The sequence below is a fragment of the Coturnix japonica genome, chromosome 21 (assembly GCF_054131305.1).
Source record: "Coturnix japonica strain WE chromosome 21, WE-NBRP24, whole genome shotgun sequence".
Classification (NCBI taxonomy): Eukaryota; Metazoa; Chordata; class Aves; order Galliformes; family Phasianidae; genus Coturnix; species Coturnix japonica.
Window position 1 is genome coordinate 6,071,199 of NC_140683.1, and position 20,480 is coordinate 6,091,678.

Consider the following 20,480-nt stretch of genomic DNA (forward strand, 5'->3'; position numbering starts at 1 on the left):
AGCTGCTGGTTTTCCTGCTCATCCCAACAGGGTAGGCAATAGAATTGTTAATTGTGGTACAGGGCAGAAGCAGAGTGGCCAGCCCTAAATGTGCAAGAGCCCTGAGCCAGCCTCCCTCTCAAAAGTGATGAACCTTGTTTAGATACTGCGAGATACACACACGACACAACACACAGGATGATTGACTCTATTTTCAGCCTGTAGGGTGCAGTGGCACCACGTTTTCAGTGCTCTCCCTGCAAAGATCAGGCTTAACAAATGCCTTCATCCCTTGGCTCTGACACTCAGCTTTAAGTAATACAGCTGATTATCATTAGACTTGAGAGGAAAGCCTCCAGACCTGTGAGAGCAGGTGGCATAACTGCAAAGGGAAATGCTTTAAAAGGAGACAGATGTGACTTCAATCATGCATAGTTCAGGTGGTGTTAATTCATAGAATCACAGAATGGCCTGGGTTGAAAAGGGGCCATAATCATCATCCTCTAGTTTCAGCCTCTGCTGCTGCTCTAGTCATGTTGTGTAAGTACCTAAACTAAAATCCTGTTCCCTTTAGGAGCCTGTAGGAAAGGGGCAAGGAGTGCTTTCTTTTCTACTATGGCAGGTCTGTTGAAACCCTGGGGAGGGGTTGGCAGATGAGTGGGTATGAGGCAGTTCAGTACTTCATGGTTGCTTTCTTGAAGGTTTTGCTTTACTCTTGCCTTGTCAGCTGTCACCTTGGTGTGCTGTGGTGCAGCCCCCTGAAGCAACACACACCTGCTCTGATTGATGTCTTTTTGAAGACATAATAAGTGGCTTCAGTTGGCTTTGTGAACTGTAATTTCACATTGGTGTGAATACATTAATATTCACAAAGAATATACAAACCCATAGGGAGGTAAGCCAGTCCTCCTTGCTTGTAGATCAGTATTGAAATATGTTTGCATGCTTCTCTTCTATGTTTTCTGTTGTTGTTGAATTTAATCTAGTGGAGGGGTGCATCTCTGTCTCACAGATGTTGGAGAACCCACTGGGTTGAGATATTCCATAAATGTGATGTGAGTGCTCTGTGAATTGCAAATGCTTTTGTTTTTGTTAGAATTTCATGGCATGTGGAGTATCTGGGCTGAATGCAATTAAGGGAAGCATTACACCTTCTGATTGATCTCTAGCTGTTCAGTGTTTGATAACAGGCTTCTGAGCCATTGAAAATGTTGGTTATGGTGAATGGAAGCTATTTCTGAAAGTAGTTTGCCTGGTAGAACTTAATTTCAGTGTAAAACAGGATGCCACTAAGACTCCATATCAGTCCTGTGCAATGCCCAGATCACAGAGGGCGGGATGTACTTCATTTCCTTTCATGCCGCGTTCTCATTTAGCAATATTTTAAGGGGTAAGGACCCCCATAAGACAATTATTTATTTAAACGTTCTTATTGCAACACTCCTTGAGAAGTCTATCAGGCGTTTCAGCCCTTACGCCATGCAATTTCACCACCTTTTATCTCCCTTCTTCGAGCCACAGCTTTTCCCCGCTCATCTTTATAATCTGACATTGTGATTTGTTCACTTGTATGCTTGTTTTTCTCCTCAAAGAAGATTTGCTGAATCATTAGGGAGGAGGCAAGGGTTGTACATGCAGCTGGTGGGCCACGATAAAGCCGTGGTCACATCCAGCCTTCAGGGTTTGCAGATGACAGCCCTTCAGTTGGAGGGTCTGAGTCACATTCCCTTCGGAGCTAAGATTGCTGAGGACTTGGGAACTAAGGAAGTGGGGCTGGGGAGCTCATACCAATAACTTATTTTTGGGGCACAGAATGAACTGTTGATGCTCATAACTGCACATTTTTTGTTGCATCTCCTGAAAATTTATAATGCTACTATGTCAAAACTTGCAGACAAAGAGTTAATCCCTGCTGACTGTTGTTGGGGGAATATTTGTAAGCAGTAAGTTCATATGGGGTTGGAGGATCACAGTGCAAGGACCTCACTTTAATGCTGTGTGCATCTTCTATGGGATTTTTTTCATTAAAAAATGCACATATGCAGCAATTCTACCTTGCTCTTATCTATTGATCTCAGAGTATGTCCGTGTTGTTATCCTCATTTTGGGGTTGGAAATCCTGGGACAGGGGATAGTGAAGGCTCAGATCAGTTGACAACAGCAAAGATAGGAGAAAAGCCTTTTTTGTTTGATTCTCATGTTCATCTATGGGTGATGCCACAGTATTCAAAGATGGACTTGCAGTTTCTAGATGCTCATATCTAGGCATCCATTGAGCCAAATGATTTACAGACAAGCCACTACAGGCTGGATCTAAATAAGGCACCGGGGTGAGTGACTCAGTGGTTCACCATGTCCATGCTCTCAGGATGGTGTCTTTGAAAAGACAGGAATGCATCATCATCTGACTTCCCTTTCCCCAGCTGAAGCAAGAGATAACTTCTATTATATAAAGAGAAGACATCAGCAGACATGGCCACTGCTAAAAAATCCCACCAGAGTTCTTAATATAGAAGAGCTTAGGATGTAAGATAAAGTCCCATTGCTTTAAAATTCCTCGAAGAGAAAGTAGAATCAACAGTAGGTGGGTTTTTTGGTTTGTTTTTAACTCACAAGTCTTGGCCTGAGAGCAGTGCAGAGACCACAAGAGTGCAACTCATCCCACATAACGTTAGATATCTGCATGTGCTAGGTTCCCTTTCTGATCAGTGGGAGAACAAGGTGCATTAAGGACATGACTTCAGTCCTATTTTAGATGCACGCTTTAGGAGGAGCTGGATCACACTGTGTATGTGTGTGTATATATATATCTATATATGTGTATCTTAATTGCCATAAAGGGAGCCTTTGAGAGACTTGCTCATGTAGATGGTATCTTGTCCTACAATGCTGCTGTCCCTAGCCCTCTATGATACACAAGGTACTCACTTGTAGGCAGGCAGCATGTTCTTCTGGGACAGGCTCAGGGCTTTTCCTTGAGCCATTTCTCAGCAAAAATTTCATGATACAGACAGGACCCAAATCCCCTGTTTCAACCCAAAGACCTATAGATGAGCCCAATGCTTTGCATGCAGTCCACTACTATGAGCAGTGATGTGGTAACAGTACGGTTAGAGGGGCTGTAGGAATAATGCAGTGTGTCTAAGCTGATGGCCTTAAACCATTTCTATCCTGCATGGCACATCCTCAGCAAGTAAACCAAGCAGGGAATGTGCTGTGCAACAATTCTTTTACTCTGTCATGACTGGGGTGTGGAGAAAGGGAGCTTGCACAGGCTGTGCTTGTCCAAGGGAGTTCAACCAAATATGGGAGCATCTCTGCTGTATAGAATTGGGTATAGCTGCACTAGAGCTCATTGTGAAGGGTATTTGCTGGTCCATGCTTTTACTGCTCAGAAGGGGATGAGGAGGTTTTTCTTTTATTTACTTATTTTGTTAAAGGGAAAACAAGACAATCATTTGTACACCAGAACTTGGTGACTTTAGCATTAGCCTGAGCTGCTGGAGCTGGCATCCCAAGACTTGGTGGCAGCCTGTCTGAAGGAGCAGCTTGTGCAGTAAGTATCCAAACTTCTGAGTCTGACTCTCCCCTTTGGGCAACGTTCCTAGGAAGGCTTTCCCCTGCACATTCCCTCAGGCTTCTGCATTCAAATTTGCAACTTTCCTGCTGCACTCACCAGTGTTATTTGCATGGACCAGGGCTCGTGGCAAGGAGCAGCGGGCTGACAGGCCCTTCCTGCCAATCTGTCTGCTCTTCGGATGAAGTGGTTGGAAAGTGCTCACTCTCCAGTTCCCACTTTGGCTCAGGCACTCTGATAAGGCTGGGGCTGTCCTATCTGACCCCAGGAGCTGTTCCTCCTCCCTAACAGGCCCACTTTGCTGGCTGACAGTTAGCAGCCGGCAGTGCCTGATAAACTTATCGGGCTAAAGCTGAGCCTGGTGTATGCTCAGCTCCTCCCTGGCCTCAGATTTCCCCATTTCTGGGAACTCTTTGCTCTCTGCCTGCCTTGCTGTCTGCTGAGGTGAATGATGATCACCCTTGAGCCACTAGGTCAAAATCAGCCCAAGGGCCAGATTGGAAATGCCTGTATTTAGGGAGCATCCTCAGAATGAGGAGGATCAAATTGAATGTTTGTAACGTCAGTATCCATCTCTGTCTCTCTCTTTCTCCCTGGAGTGTTATTCACTGATGGAAACACTACCTGTCTGATTTACCCCTTGTCTTTCCACTTGCTTCATTTCTCTGCTCATGTGAAGTTTAAGATTTAATTTGATGCTTTTGTTGTGCTCGGAGAATTTCTTTCTAAGCCACAAACAGAAATGGGCTGCTTTGCTGAAGTAAGTTTCTATCATACGTTATTAGGATCACAGTAGCACTAAGTAGGTTCCAGCCGAGATCAAGGCTTCATTGTACAAGGCACTGTTTGTAGGAGATAAGGAGGGGCAGTCCTGTGTCTGATTATCTTACCGTTGAGGGGGGGAAAAAAACAACAAGTGAAATAGAAGGGAGAGGAGGAATTATCCTCCTTTTGCAGATGGGCTGAAGTTTTCTATGAGTTGCATAGGGTGCTGAGCAGCTTCACAAATCCAGAGGTAATGTCTCACCCAAGGTCATGCAAGAGATGTGGCAGATCTGGCACCTCAGGTCAGGGCTGTGAGCATCAGGTCAGTGTGTGCCCATGGTCACTGTTAGCTGAAGTGTTCTAGTTCTGTAACAGCTGCATTGGTCTGCATTTTCTTAGGTCTTGCCTACTACAGAAGAACAGACTGATTTAGCTGTCCTGTGATGGTTGGTGTGGTGGTTTGGTGCTTCCCATGTGGATATGCTGCTCCAGGGCAAAAGTGGGAGAACATAGCAAGCAGGAATGTTTGTCCCATGCAAGGAAACACGCTTATGCAGCTGTTACTGAGAGACTGTGTAATGCTTCCAGGTTTCCCACATGTGTGTTGTTGTTACAGTTAACAGCACAAATGTACCGGCAGCTGGGAGTACAGCTGCATCCCCTTTACCTGTGACAGGCTGTGCAGCACTGGAGGAATGTCCTGCTGCAAGGACTAAGGGCTCTGCTTTTATCCTTTCACTGAAAACACTCTTGAACTCCAGTTTTGCCTTTTCTGTAGGTTAATACTATCTGAAGATAAGCTCTAGTGTAATGCTATGCTAACTAGGAGTGCACCTTCTCTTCCTGCAGGTTTTGTGTCTGTCTTCAATAATAAAAGATGCATCCTGTGTCCAGACTTAAATCTACCCTCGATCACAACATTTCTGGGCTGCTGCTTTCAATACCTGAAGCCTGTCTGGAAGACAGAGGCACACCTCTGCTCAGCAGGATTGCTTTGCATGTCCCTCATTTGCTAAACAAAACAGCCCAAAGACTGAGGATTTTCTTTCCCTGGCAATAAAGGAATGAAGGTGTGAAGAGGACTGGGGAAGTGCAGGGTTTAGGGTGGGCTCAGGGAGAGGCAGAAACAATCGGCTCTTTCTTCAGCCACAAAGATTAGTTGAGATTTTGCTTTTTGTTATCTATTTCCTTGATTGACTAACCAGAGTGTTTCAGATGTGAGGGGAGATGGTGGGAAAGGGGTTATTTTCAGAACTGGGGAGAATTTGCATTATTGAAGAACAAGGCCAGGTGTGTTTGGAGCTGGTGATACCAACTGCCTGATCCTGACATGTGCTGAGCATCCTTGGGTGCCTGTTGTATGGATTCAGTAGTGAGGATCAGGTTGGGTTTGAAGCACTTGGGTAGGAACAGATTTGCTTCTTTCCTCTCTCCTTCATGCCCAGGGTGGTGGTGGAGTTACCATCACTGGAGGTGTTCCTGAACCATAGAGATGTGGCACTGAGAGATGTGGTCAGTGGGCATGGTGGGGATGACTTGGATGTGATGATCCTAGACATCTTTTCCAGTCTTAATGATCCTATGATTTTATGATTTTCAGAGCTTCCAGCAACATGGATGGAAGCCTGGGGAATGGTGTAGAGTGCAGCCGCCAGCCCCACAGTACAGGGCTTTCCTTTCCATCTGAAAATAGGTTGCCAAACACTGAGTAGCAGGCCAGAGCAGCCCCTGTTCCATGCTCCAACATCCTGCCTTGGGAGGTTCATTGCAAGCAGGTTGTGAGGTTACACTACTGTGTTTATCACACTGGCTTTGCTGGGGCTGTTCCTTAAGATCTTTACTAGCATCTTCCTGATCTCTCACTGATTGGAACTGTCACAGCATTTCTCTTTGCAGTGAAAAAAACCAAAGGTGGGGGTCCCTCAAGGGACATCTCTCTCTGATCTGAGGGTCTGACAATCAATGCCTGGTTTTCCTTTGGGCTGTTGACATCCATCACACCTTTAAGCATGAGCTGGTATTACCTGATGGCCTGAGTGAGAGAAGCTCTTTAGGAAGAAATGTATATATTTTAATTGCTGTAGTGCAGAACTCTACAAGCTAATTCTTTCTTCTTTCTCAAGTCACCTTCTGACTCTTGTTTTTCTGTCTTGAAAGCACCTTTGCCAGCTGGCATCCTTCCACAACCTCTGTTTGTGAAGATACGCTTGCAGAGCTGGTGGGAGTGGGCTAGTCTGCCCACCCTGTCCTGTTGCAGCACAGCATGCTGCCCATGCTAACCAAGCACTTCTTTACTGACTGCCATCACATCTCCTAAGGAAGGGTTTGACTCCCATCAAGTAAATGACTGAGGCAGGCACTGCCTGCTCTGGTGTGACTGCTCCTTCATGATCTTCAGGCTCAGGAACCAGAAGAATAGTGAAAGCATCTTTATTTCCCAACATCTAGGGGAAATAAATGAAAGTTCTTTGGTGATCCTCTCTTTGTTAGAAGGGAGAGGATCCCAGCCACCCATTCAAGGCTGTGACTTTTCTGCTGCATAGGAATCAAAGACAGGGAGAAAATCTAATGGATTTAGTCAGCCCTTGTTCTGTAGGCTCAAAACTATCTGGCTGCTTTGGATTGGAGTGGTTTTGCTGGCAGTCTTGCTATGGTGCTGATCAATGTATACCAGCATTTTCCTCAAAACTAAGGAGCTTCTCATGAGTCAGAAGCACCCAAGTCCTAAGGACAAGGACTGGGTGCTGGTGTGCTTGTTGTTCTGGGGCTGGAGGGTGTTAGCTACAGAGCTGTTCTCTTTGTATATCTGTGTTTGCAGATTTGAGGAGGACAAGGGAAATAATAAACACAGTTTGCGTTTTTGGCAGCAATTTTAATAAGCTAAAATGGTTTTACCTTATCTAAAGTTCACGCATATGTGTCTGGTGTCACAGATAGGGTCTGAGCATTGCTTCTTCCCCAGCAGCTCTTACCCTGACCAGGTTCTGGCATGGTAAAGTACAGAACAGCTCAGCTTTAACAGGAGAGCAATGCAGTGCTGTCACCCCTCTCCTTTTCCCCTCTGTCCCCACTGCTGGCACCTCCAGAGCTCAGCACAGGACTTTCTTGAGATGAATTCTTTAAACACAAAGCACCCTGTGTTGGCAGAGTTACTGAGAGGTAACAGGTTTATCAGTTAAAAATCCCAGCAGGCCTGTTCATGTTGTCACAGTTTGGTGTATTGCAATAAAAATATACATTAGAATAAGTGTAAATATGTACTTGCAGTGTGCAAGGACAAGCCAGGAGTACAGACTGTTTTGAGTTGCCAGACTGCATATTAATGAGTAACAGCTTCAGCAAAGAACAGGGGCAAGTATGTTTTAAATCTTAGTAGGGAGAATGGCTTTGGATTGACAGCAGTGTAACCGAGGACAGAATCAAAACTCTTTTCTCAGAGCAAGAAATGAATCTCCCACTTGGACTGCTGCTTCTTTGCCCATTGGGGCACCATTCTTTAATAAGCATTTGGAGTGAGATGGTGAATGCCACAGCCCTTTCTACAGGCTGCTTCCCACAGGAGTCATCATATGATGCCATGTGTATAGGGATGTAGTTATGGAGTGGTCTGTGCCCTGCTGCAATGCCCCACTTAACTGCAAGCACTTGTCTTTTTAATGCTATAATAATACTTTGCCCTTCCTCTCAAAAACTCAAGGGACTTTACACACCTGAGCAAATGACTCCTCATCACCAAGAGGTGTGGAGAAATAGAAGTCAGAGCAGTGCAGTGACTTGCCAAAGGTTATGTACTGAGAACACAACAGAGCTTAGAGGAGAGCCAGCTATTTACTTCTTCCAGTGCTTTGCTTCAACCTCTAGACCTGGAAGGAGGAGGAAATACCACTGCTGTGTTTGTGTTGTATTTGTGAAGTGCTCATATCATGCCGCTGTATATGGGTTAGGCTGCTTCCTCCTGTAAGAGTGGAAGGAAATCATATTTCTCTGGTCCTTGACAACTATATCCATGGTCATTCCTGACTGTGCAGTCACACAGGGCTGTCCAGGACAGATTTAAGCCAATAAATCCAGCACACAGTGCAATGCTGGAACATCCCAGCCTGGCTTCTGAGAGCAGCCAGTCTCTGTTGCAGGGTACTGAGATACAGGGCTCATTAGCTTATCCTCAGTGCTGTGGCTTTTCCTGGAGTTCATCTGATTGTCACTTGCCTGGGGATCTTTGCAGTAGGGTGTGGATGTGGAATGCATGCAGAGACCCTTGTTATTAGTTAGGGATAAGAGCTATTTTTTCCCCCAATATTTTCTTCCTACTCCGAACTAAAAATAAGACACAGTTGATTTGTCACTTGATCACAGTAACTGCTCCACTGAAAGAAAATGAATTGAGGTGCCTGTTGCTGGAATTTATGACCTGGGCAAGTCTCTGCAGATGCCCTGTCCAGGTTAAAAACAGCTCACTGAATGCAGTCTATTTGCATGTCCTATCCTTATCTTCCTAACCATCAAAGCAGAACATGGTTACAGCAGCAGCTTGGCACAGATTTTGGCTGCCACTAGTCCAGGTGTTCCCACCTCACTGCTGGTCAAGTCAGTCTGATGGACTGAATTCTACATGTGGTGTAAATCCAGAGTAACTGTGACCCTGGAGGAATTCCCCTGCATTTACACTTGAGCAGGTGATATCAGATCTGGCCTGGTACCTGCTGTAACTAAGGAGTGAGAGCTCCCACAGGTTTCTGTGTCACATTCTGGGGTGTGTAAGGCTCTGGGGTTGCAAGAACACCAAAGCTGATGACATGGCTTTGTAACTTCCCAGGACAGTGCCGGAAGCCATGTGAGCTTAATGAAATGGGAGGCCCTGTGCCGGATGGAAATGGTGGGGAGGGTCTGCTTCCATGAAGCGTGCACTGGCAGTGGGACCTCCAGCAGAGATCTGGAGCCATCCCTCACTTGAGACTGTGTTGGGTCTCCCGGTGCCTCCGTAGGTCCACCTTGCGTTGGAAGCCCTTGGCACAGAGCTCACAGCTGAAGGGCTTGAAGCCGGTGTGCTTGCGGCTGTGGGTGATGAGGTTGGAGCTCTGGCTGAAGGCCTTGCCACATACCTGGCATTTGTGGGGCTTCTCTCCTGCAGGGCAAAGAAGATGGTGAGAAACATCTCAGAAGGGAGGAAAAAAAAAAACAAAACCAATGCCTGCCAATGTCTGTGCTCTCCTTCAGCAACAGAGGAGGAGAAGAAGCAGAGGCAGCCCTCCCTAGTTTGGTCCCAAGTTCTATCTGCATCCAGGACTGGGGGTGAGCATGCTGAGGACCAGAGGCTGGTCAATGACTGGCTCCTCACTGCACAAAGGAGGAGCTGCATCTCAGGGATGCTCAGACCTTCTGCTGTCTTACCATATAGAAAAGAATGACTTAGTTCTCAGTCACAGAGAAGCTGGACCGGGGATGTGTGCGTGTATAGATATGAGGAATTTTAGTTTGTATTTATTCCACAGTAATGTTTTGTTTCTCACCAGTGTGGATGTAAGTGTGTTTCTTCATATCTGACTTCTGGTGGAAGCGCTTGCCGCAGTATTGGCAGGGATAGGGCCGTGTGTCGGAATGGATCAGCAGATGTGTGGAGAGGGTGGAGGAACGCTTGAATGTCTTCCCACACATCTTGCACTCAAAACTTCTTTCCTGGTAGGGAAAGAAAAATAATGAGGTGTCAATCAGTGGCTGCAGAACATGTGACAGCTTGAAGAGTATGGTAGGTATGATGAGCAAATCTCAGCTCATGGGCTGACGTTGCTAATACAAGGAGGAAAGGAGGACTTAAGGAAATAGCTGGAATCTTGTTCTGCACCCTTTAAGAGAAGGTGAGGCACAGGAGAACTAGCAATGATTCTCCCCATGCAGGATGTCCCCAAGAACAGCCTGAGAGTGGAAAGGTGAGAACTATGATCTGTGGTCTTTGGAGCTTCTGTTGCTGGGTGCTACAGGGAAGCCTGCATGTGTCACCTAGGAAGCATCACCTCCTTCATCACAAAGGTCCAAGCGCCACTGAGCTCTGGAGGGCAGTTCTTGGGAAGCACAATACACACCTGGGAGTGAATGTTGGTGTGCTGCTCCAGGCTCACAGCATGTCCGAAGGTTTTGCCACATACTTCACAAGCAAAGGGTCGGGTCCCGCTGTGAGACCTTCGTACGTGGACCTCCAGGCCGTGGGGAGTGGAGAACACCTGAAAAATAAATGGTATTTATGTATATATGTATGTATATATTGGATATGTATATGTGTGTGTGTGTGTGTGTATATATATATATACATATATATATATGTATGTATGTGTATATATACATATATATACATATATATTATTTTTTTTCTAGGAGGCAGCTTTGTTTTCACCTCCGTTTACAGTTCTTTCTCTTTATTTGTTGAGAGGGAAGAATCAAATAAGAATCAAATCTTATTTGATTCTTCCCTCTCACAGGCCACGTAAACTGCACCATTCTTGGCACCCTCCAGCCCCAGCTCATGGCTGAGGTTCTCAGCCACACACCTTGTTGCACTTCACACAGTGGTAGGTCTCCATGTCCGAGCTGTACCGCATGCTGTAATCCAGAGGGGGCTCAGCGCTTGGCAGGAGATGGCTTCCATACAGGCTGACTGGGTGCTCCAGGAGGGCTGACTGCATGGTGGAAGACATCTGTCTGTAGCTGTATGGCACTTGGAAAGCATCCCAAGAAAAGCTGGTTTTGTAGAAGGTAGGTGTGCTTGTTGGGCTTGTGCAGTCTTTGACTTGCAGACCTGAGATGGTCATGTCTGAGTTTGTGAAGGAGAGGGAGAAAATGAGTGTCATACCGATGCTGAGTTACTCCTGATTTAAGTCAAGTCCTGGTGCCCGTATGATATTTGATTTAGGACTTAGATTTCAATCTGAGGAAATTTTAGTGGAGAGGGGATGCTCAAGGGTTACTATCTTGAACAAATGTTATGGGGACACCCATATCACACAGTTACATTAGTTGCTGAGATCTGGAGGCTTGCTCTCTGGGGATCACAGCCATATGCTTCAAGGAGATGCTGACCTACACCAGGATCATAAGGGGAAATACAGGAAGGTCTTAATGAGCACCGCCTGGGGCAAGTTTGACCATTGGTGCCAAAATTAGAGCTACCATTTACTGAAAATCTGGACCCAGTCATAGTGGCCCCCTAAGCTTACAAAGCCTGGACCTCATTTGCAATTCTGGCTTTGGTTAGCAGACCTTGAGCTGAAGGTCCTGGCAGCATCCTGCTTAGGCACTGGACGGGGACGCTTTCTTCCTTTGGTTGAAAAGAATCCTTTTCTTGTTTTGGAACCACCCATTCTAGGTCCTGTTTCTTGCCATCCTCTGGTGTCTCGTCTCTGTCTCCTGTGGCTGTAATCACAGTAGTGTCACAGTTAGTTTATTCTAGCTGGTAAGAGAGCAGTCAGTGCACTAAGCATGTGAACTCATGCTTGGACACGCGAATCAATGCTCAGTTCCCTGAGTTGGTGCAGAGTGGTCCAATCAGTATGGCAGCCAGGGTCTGTCCATTGCTGGCAAAGGGAAATTCTAAGCAGAATGAGGTGTGCGCATTAGAGAGGGTCAGGATATGATATGCCACTTGGTGCAACATCTAGCTACAGCAAATTAACATGAGGTGGCCATGTTTCTGTACGAATATTTCCATATTTAAAACCATTTTCATTTATGGGGGTAACTAACAATCACTAATTTATTAACTTCCCTATCTCTCCCATGAAAGAGTTCAGTAGACAGCCGGGTAAGGAAGCTGAGAAGGGAGGTAACTGCTTGTACAGCTGTAAAGGTTGCCACAGAGTCTTGTGTCCTCCTGCCCACTCACATTTCTCCATGCCTGTCCCAGCCCTTTAAGAGACCAACCAGTGCTTGTTAAATGTAGAATTTATACTACAAATCTAAACCAGAAGTCTAATCTCCGTGCTTTGTTTCTGCTGCAGAGAGCACTGGGCTGCTGAAGGGCATCATCCATGTGTCATCTAAACCATCTTGTACACCAGAGAAGCACTGCAAATGGCCAAAGGATGATGTGAGGAACTGACATGGGAAAGTCACTTCCATTCTTCTATCAAGCGTATCATAAGGCTGGACTTTAGTTCCACAGCCAGGGCTAGAACAAAGGGAAAATTGATCTTAGATTTGAATAGTGAAAATTTGAATGGTGCCTGAAGGAAGGAGATAATTGTCCCAGCCCTGCTATTGCACGGATGGCTGTGGGAGAGCATGATCAGGAGCAGGGATGGCAGCAGGCATAGGCAGAAGCAGCATTGGTTTGTGTTAATCTAGCATACAGTAGCTGGTCTTTTCTCTGCAGTGCACAGGATTCCTTTCAGACAGTGTTTGGATATCACTGTTTTTCTCATTCTAGTTGTAACCTTTCTTGCAAATCATCAGGAGGAGATGGTAGCGCTGAGGTAGAGAAGATATGGTGAATGGAGATAAGAGTCAACAGTTGGAGCAAGAGCAAAAAATAGAAGGTAGAATTCTGTCTAATTCCCACACAGGTAGAGTACTGGCCATCAGGAGCCCTGTGCTTACTCAGAGCTTCCAGTGCTTGTGTCTGCCCAAAGTGTGTCAGTGCAAGGGACTCTCGCTGTGCTGCAATTATAATAGCAGCAGCCCAATAGGAAACAAAGGGAGGATCTGAATTCATTTCCAGCATGGCAACGTGGATGTAGCCAACAGAAGGAGGGTGCAAACTGAGGGACAAGTTTGTCCTTAGACTGCTATCCCTGCATGGGAGCCCTTAGAAATTCTTTAGCTCATTCATCCAGCTCTCTTAGCTTGCTTACTCAATTATTTATTTGCCTTGGTGTATTCTTACATGCCCGGTGGATGTATTGACTCACCAGTGAAAGCAGAAGTGATTGGATCCCATGTGAATATAGGCAGATCATCTTCCACAAAGCGGTGCTGATGATAGCTATGAGCCTTTTTGCTCTTCACCAAAAAGGAACGTGGCATTTTCCATTCACTGCCTGGGCAAAAGCATGGAATAACAGCATGTAAATCCCTGCAGTCTGTGGGGTTATTTCTCCTTGCTCCCACAGCACATCAACTCTGCATCCAGCAGAGGTGAGAATTAAAACCCTTCTGCTGGGGTGACAGCCCATCTCAAAGGGCCCCACACCCAGCTGGAGGGATGGGAGCAGTTGCTTGGCTTTGTGTCTTTCAATGGGTCTTAACACTGGAGAAAACACAGAACTGTGTGTAAGCTGTTATGGACCAAAAGTGTTTGTGTGGCAGGGATACACCAGAACTCAGAATCTCCTTAACATCATTCTTTGTTCTGGCTGGCAAAATCAAGCAGAGGCTGAGCAGAGAGAGGTTCCCTTTTGGACCCGACTCAAATATCATAGACCGTTGAAATGATGGGTTAGGAACAAACATAAAACGCTGAAATTTAATCATACGAAATTCTCTTGCAATGCATCTGTTATCTTTGCTACCCAGAGCCCAGCCCGCCCTGTGCCCGCTCCCCATAGCCAACAACTGTTCTCATGCAGACAGCATGACAACAGGCTCAATCCTGCGTATGGCAATATCAGCTGGTGCATTATTTGCATATGCATTTGCATTTTCCCTAGTAATTGTTCAAGATAGCAACACTAAAAGCAAATCTTGTTATATTTCATATGGAAAGTCAGCAGTAAGTCCTGGCTCTCAACCGATGGGTGAATGCATTATGTTATTGTTTGGGTTCTTTTTCTCAGGAGCAGTTGAAGCGTAGAATACTTATTTACTGAAAAAGAACACAGTTTGTTCCTGTTGAGTAGGAATGATTATGTCTGCATAAGTTAGGACAGAGCAGAGTGAGCTCCTGGAAGCAGCCAGGGATGGAAAAGCTCTACTCTGGCTCCTCTTTAGGGTTCAGAAGTGTATGTGCTTACTCCTAAATGCTAAATGTAATGACATGGTCCAGTGGTGTTTCATTTAAAGGTCCAAGGGACAGATTTACACTAGATCTACGATGGCAGCTTTGGCTTCAGGTACACAAACAAGGGCACTCATGTCCATCTGCTGTGGACAGGTAGGTTGCAAAGCCCACTGCTGTCTGTGGGAGTCAGGTGCTCACCAACAGTGCCATTAGAAATCCCATCATGGCTCTACCTGTCTTTTTAAGTCTGGTTCAGGATTCCCATTTTCATGTATGACTTCAGCCATTTTTTTTTTCTTCTGAAATGACTCACCTGTTTTTATCTTTTTCCAAGAAATATACATGTGACTTGAGATGAATATGAGAAAACAAGCCAAGTGTGGATGTGTTAATTTAATTTTAGTAAGAGAACAAAATTGTACTGGAAAGGAACTGTAATTATGCAAACAAGAGAGGGATGCTGAAATACATAGCTGTATTTACATTTCTATAACTCTCCAATGAGGTTCTTTTAAGTATCATGGAATGTACTGGCCTGACCTGGATGCAGAAGCACTCAGCTCAGTAGCACAGAAGTGTTCTGGGATGGCCACTACCATTGTAGTAGTGTGTTCTGCTTGGCCATGTGCCTTACACCCTATGGAAGCATTAAGCTCAGCAGCCACAGTGGTAGGGTCTCAGTACCCTTGCTCAGCCCCAGGTGGGATATATGTGCCTGGAGCTGCACTTGACAACATAAACTTGCCCCAAATTAAATTCCTACTGCAAGCCCTTTCTGCATGGGATTTCCACTCATGTTGAAGGGATTTTCCCATAGTGGGCAGGACCGTGCCATCTACAATAGAGAGTATTCAGGTATCTAAAGCCATGCTGGTATGCGTTGTCTGCCTGAATGAACCAGTTAATTTTCCTGGGCTTCCCACACAGTGGAGGAAGAGGCTCTGGCAGCAGGTGAAGGGCAAGGTGAAAGCGTGTGCTCCATGCTCCTGGGAGAGCTGCTCTCCCTGCCTGCCAGCTGGAACACCCAGAGGCACTCACAGATAAATCTGAGGACTGCAGGTGGGTGGCATAAGCAGCCTTGCTGTGTTTTACTGTAGTATCCATGCACTGAGTATGTGAAGGTACTGATTCCAGCCTGTCATTTCAGGTGGCTGTTAAAAGTAGCTGCCTGCGAATCAACAGGGTTTTTCTGGATGTATTTGCCCCAGCATATGCAAAAGTCAAATTTGGGCCAGTATCTTGGCTGCTGATAAGGGCCTGTACTGAGCAACACAATCTTTAATGCACTACCGAACGTTGCAAAAGGAAGTTACCTTCCCCCACCCCCATTTTGCAGAGAAAACAGGAACTGGGAGCCCGAGCATAGTTAATTAATGACTGCATTGGACTGTCTTTGTGATTCACGCAGCCAATTTAGAGGAAAGCTGGGAGCACAGATTGTGAGAGGAAAAAAATTCTCTCTCTGAAATTCAAGATTATCAGTTGCAAGTGATGAGCTGCTGCAGGCAGTTACTGCACCTCACAGCGAATGCAGTGCTATGGACAGCAGGGCCTGCTATGGCTTGAATGATCCCCAAAGCTTCCAACAGGATTTAGCTTTGAACTTCAGTTAAAAGTTGGGCTTGTTTTTTATGGAGCCTGTTCTTGCCAGCCCCAGCAGCGATGGTTTCTGTCCCTTCTGATAACTGCATGGCAGAGTTCATTGCCTGGGCTATGAATGTTCTGTCATCCCAAGGTGTGCATGGATGGGTTGGGTTCAGGATCCTAATTTTATAAGGTCTCACGTTCCTCTTGAAGCCCCAATTCCCACCTCACACACACAGCAGCTCACAGTGCCCAAAACCACAGGATAGGCCCCTTTGGTATATTTTAGAAGAAATTGGTATTCTCTTTTACCTATATGAGGTTACAGGTCTTGTTCTGCCAGCAGCTCCTTCAGGGACACAATTAACCCCAAATTCCCATATTTTAGGAGCGGGTGTTTGCAGGATTGTGCCATCCTGAATCAGGAACCCACCGTGCAGTGTAAGTTCCATTCTGAAGCTGACTCATTTTCCTCAAAGCCTTTCTAAATTCAGGTTTCCCATGTTCAAATTTACAATGTAAACTGCAGCAATGAAACCCTTTCTCCCATGGCGCTCAAAAGAAATACCTATCTTTTAACTTAAAATTGATGTGTGGCTTTGTGTATATTGATGAGTGTATAAAGTTTTAGCCTGGAAGAGGCTCGTTTCCTTTCTACTGCTTAATTTATTTTATGCCTTGATACTGTTTTGTTTGTTTCTTTCCTGGCAGAATTAAGCTCTGAAGAACAATGTTCCTATTGGAAGGCTATATTTATGAAGAAAAAAAGCACCTGTGTGTGATGTTTTTAAGAGCCCAAGTAAAATAAGAAGTTTTGTGGACTCCTGACTCTTTAAAGGTAAAATACTTCAGAATTCCAGTTATTTACACCAACATCAGGCCAGGTTTGTAAAATTCATTATACTTGGGGCAATTCATTTGAATGTGGCTTTTTGAATAGGGAGAAATGCGCAGAACACTTTCCATTCCTATAGTAAGAATGGGCAGATGGGCGTTATGCCAGAGCCTGAAAATTACAGTGAGCATTTTGTCAAAGTAGTAGATGGGAAATCCATGGAGATCTTCATTATCTGGACAAAATCTTAATAACATAATTACAGCATTTGTCCATCAGAAAGCTCCTTTGCTCTGAGAGATGTTGGGAATGCCACTGGCTTTAGCAAACTGCCTTAAGCTTCCATTTATTGACTTACACAGCACAGTCTAACACCTCCTGTGCCCCTCTGTAGATGCATTTACTTTGTGGACTTGTAAATAAATTGTTTTCCTGTTCAATGTGTTGAATCAGCCATGTAGTATGTTAGATATTTATATATATCTAATTCCATGTGCTAAAAACTGATACGCTAATTAGCATGTACTTAGAAAGGATGGAGAGGTGATATAAATTAGAGGTTGGAAGTAAAAATCCTCAACAGGAGAGACTGAATTCTCACCTAGCAAAATCGGCATCAAAACTTATGCAATTAATCATTTAAGTCAGCAGAGATGTGCTTTTATCTGAATCTAAAGGTCTGTAAAAGAGCAATTAAAAGGAAAAATACAGTATGTCCTCATTGCTGAAGCATAAAAGTCTACATCTGGAGACTGCTTCTGCAGCACAGGACTTGCTGGGATGCAGGTATCTGAGACCACTGCTACATCTGCTGTATTTTATTCTGCTATTATCATTTTCATATGTGCATGTGAGAGTGCAAAGTAAGTATATGATATGTCATCTTTTAAAGTCTGACCTGTTTGATATAAGTGAAGCATTATCACAAAGGAATGCACAACACAGCTGACTTAGCAGGGAACAACGTTACGTATTCGCAAACAGAAGCAAAGAATAAGACAAAGGGTATGAAAGGCATCAGAGAAACAAGCCAGACAATGACGCTTAAAAGGATAAATAAATCACCTGTTTAGGGCACTCTGCTTTACTGGATCTGCCTTAGGAGTCCCCAATGAGACGCTGTCTTCTCTCTAGGCTCCTTCTTCCACTTTTTCTCTTAGTTGCAGCCTGCTGAAGTAGATACTTCTCCTTTTTTTTCTCTCTGTTTTTTGCCCCCGTTCCCCTCCCTGATTTTTCAATCAGATTATTTGTGTCAAAATCTGGCGGTGAAGAAACAGCCAATGGAGAAGCAGAGCCCAGAAACTATTTGCTTATCAAAACTTCCCAGGACTTTGAAAACTTGAAGAGAATTCACAGTGCCCAGCTGCAAACCCTAGAGGCAGCACCCTTAAATTTCACTTTCTGCAGGAATACTCTCCTGTCATAGTGACAAAGAGCACGACATGAGGAAATAATGTACAAAGCAGACACCTATTTGCTTTTTCTTTTTAGAAAGAGCTCTTAAGAAACCTGTATTTTCACACATATTCATCCCTGTGCTGTATCTTTCCCAAACAGGCACACTATCTGTCTCGTATACACTCACATACTTTGGTCTCATCAACAAAACCATATAGCACACGTATATTAAATTATTTTATTCCAGGATGGGTCTTTTATCTCTCCAATTTCCAAGAGGAAAAAAATGGACAAATAATATCACAGTAATAACTGAAAAAGATGTTTGTTCATCAGCCTTTGTTTTCCTAGATGTGTGTGTGCCATCCATACTCATTTTAGGTACTACTCTGTCTAAATACAGCTGTATATAAGATACAGACTTATGACAGTTCATTAACAAGCGTCTTTGCAAGAAGTTCTTCAACTCAAGAGCAATAATAAGAATTTGTATTACTTTCACTGCTTGCTTTCCAAAACAGTTTGAAAATGGGTTTATAAGGGTGGAAGAACTGCCTGCCTGCAAGGGTGGGTGACAGAAGGGAAAGTGCAGGGGGCAGAGTGCCATTCTGTGGCACTATGGAGGTATTCTGTGTGTCATCTGGTGGTTCTCTGGCATAGGTGAGATGGGAGCTGAAGAGCAGTGATTTTTTTCTATGGAGAATCCTCAGACACAACTCTGGTTTGAGGGAAAACAAGGAAAGCTTATCTTTCCATAGGCTTGGGGGTGGGGGGAAGGAAGGGATTATTTAATTTCACTTGCTTTCTGATTTTTCATCATTTTCCTACAGTGCCGTGCTACCTGTGCCATTGGTTAACCCCTCCTGCACTAAGACTGAGCACGGTTGGAACACTGAGGATACATCCTAAGTTTGCAACTTGAGATGTATAGAAGCATGTAGCCAGCTGCCAAGCATTCAGACTTAGCTGTCAGAGGACTGCCTTTATGTCACGGACTTTTGTTTGTTGTGAGCCTTCAAATGCATTTCCCTGTTTCCTACAGCCAGCTGCGCTACACCAGGATTCAGCACACTCCATTTTCCTGCTGCAACGTGGAATGGTGACAGCACCAGGGATGAGGGGCTGCTTCTCTGCCATACAAGAGGATCAGCTGCAGGGTGGTGGTGTTCCACTGTGGAGCAAATGAGGTGCAGAGGAACTTCAGATTCATGGTGGAGGTATTCTGTGTGTCACTGATGGCCCGAGCGCTCTCTGCTGGGACAGCCACAAGTCACAGCTGGTGGCACTGCGTCACCCCACAGCACCGGACACGCTGTGCAATAGGCTTTGCTGCAACTGAGAGATAGGAGCGTAGATTTCACCCACGTTGAGAAAGAATCAGATTTTAATCTTTGCCCATCTTCACCTATTTACCGAACAGAATTAATTCTTGCTGTTTACAGAAGCAAACAATCCCTTTTCCCTCTCCCTCTTCTCCCCCCTTTATTTACTTAGCCATACTTTGCATGAAATAAACGTTCCCAAAGCATTGTGCTAGCAAGATGATTTGCATCTTCTTAAACACCAGCATTCGAAGGATTATGTTTCCCACTACAAAAAAACAAGCATTGTAACAGAAAACCAAGACGTACATTGTAGCTTCAGGGTTTCATGTGAAGAATTATGTTATGGGAATTAAACAAAAATAGGAAAAAGGACAGGCTGCTGAAAAGGACCGAGATGTTATTTTATGAAACGCTGGAGCTGGCTCCTGCCAGCACCTTGAGCTCAGACTTACCATTGACATGAAGTGCAACCGGCTGCTCTTAAACTAAAGATAATAAAACCAAGTCAGCCACAGAAACAAAATCCTGGAAGGGACTAATTACACAACACAACCTAACAGCGTGTACAGTCAGACTGCACCAGCTGGCTGGTTTCAGAGGTGACCCAAACAGTGCTGGGCACAGTCCTTTGGAGGAGGAGGATGGCTATATCTCCTCATTTCAGTAGGCTGTACATGGAATGGCTGCAAAAAAAAACCCATCTGTATCAGCCAACCTGGTTCCCCAAGTAGCTATCATCTCACAAAGCACGTATGTCATTGAATACAAATTGATCCCTGAGATACTCCATGAGTATTACTATGATTACAACGCTAGAATGCCTGAAGAGAGATGGGGGACATTGCTGTATGTCAGCTCTCATTCACCCTCTTTTCCTTTGTTTTATGTCAGGAGTTCCTTTGGATCAAATAGCTGCAGGATTGGAGTGTGGTCAGGAAAGCTGCCACTGTGGCTTCTTGTCATCTTCTGTCAATCTCTTTTTGTGGCTCCTGTTAAACATACCACCTCTCCAATGAAATCATTAGCAGAAGGTTATTTCTACAAGCTGATTATACAAGGCCATTTATACAAGGAAAATACAAGCACATCAGG

At 44.8% G+C, this 20,480-nt stretch overlaps 1 protein-coding gene and 2 long non-coding RNA genes across 3 annotated transcripts; 2 read left to right on the forward strand and 1 right to left on the reverse strand.

Annotated features, from left to right (window-relative positions):
* Positions 1-456: 456 nt before the first annotated feature.
* On the forward strand, positions 457-19,603 carry LOC146757450 (uncharacterized). Its single transcript, XR_014936252.1, has 7 exons — positions 457-519; positions 10,005-10,553; positions 10,795-11,068; positions 12,310-15,305; positions 16,219-16,271; positions 16,542-16,714; positions 18,894-19,603. It is a non-coding gene; the product is annotated as an uncharacterized LOC146757450 (long non-coding RNA).
* LOC146757451 (uncharacterized) lies at positions 4,139-5,400 on the forward strand. The gene is made up of 2 exons (XR_014936264.1): positions 4,139-4,643; positions 5,171-5,400. It is a non-coding gene; the product is annotated as an uncharacterized LOC146757451 (long non-coding RNA).
* GFI1B (growth factor independent 1B transcriptional repressor) lies at positions 6,736-13,345 on the reverse strand. The gene is made up of 6 exons (XM_032448121.2): positions 13,219-13,345; positions 11,573-11,725; positions 10,864-11,126; positions 10,402-10,539; positions 9,832-9,997; positions 6,736-9,446 (listed from the first exon to the last, which is right to left on the reverse strand). Exons 1-6 carry the CDS (start codon positions 13,331-13,333, stop codon positions 9,268-9,270), a joined length of 1,014 nt encoding a protein of 337 aa, XP_032304012.1. The 5' UTR covers positions 13,334-13,345; the 3' UTR covers positions 6,736-9,267.
* Positions 19,604-20,480: the final 877 nt, after the last annotated feature.

Coding starts and splice junctions, on each gene's coding strand:
- GFI1B (XM_032448121.2), bottom strand. CDS start 13,333: ATGCCACGTTCCTTTTTGGTGAAGAGCAAAAAGGCTCATAGCTATCAT. Junction 10,540..10,863: donor ACTGTGTGAAGTGCAACAAG/GTGTGTGGCTGA, acceptor TTTATTTTTCAG/GTGTTCTCCACTCCCCACGG. Junction 9,998..10,401: donor ACACCAACATTCACTCCCAG/GTGTGTATTGTG, acceptor TTTCCCTACCAG/GAAAGAAGTTTTGAGTGCAA.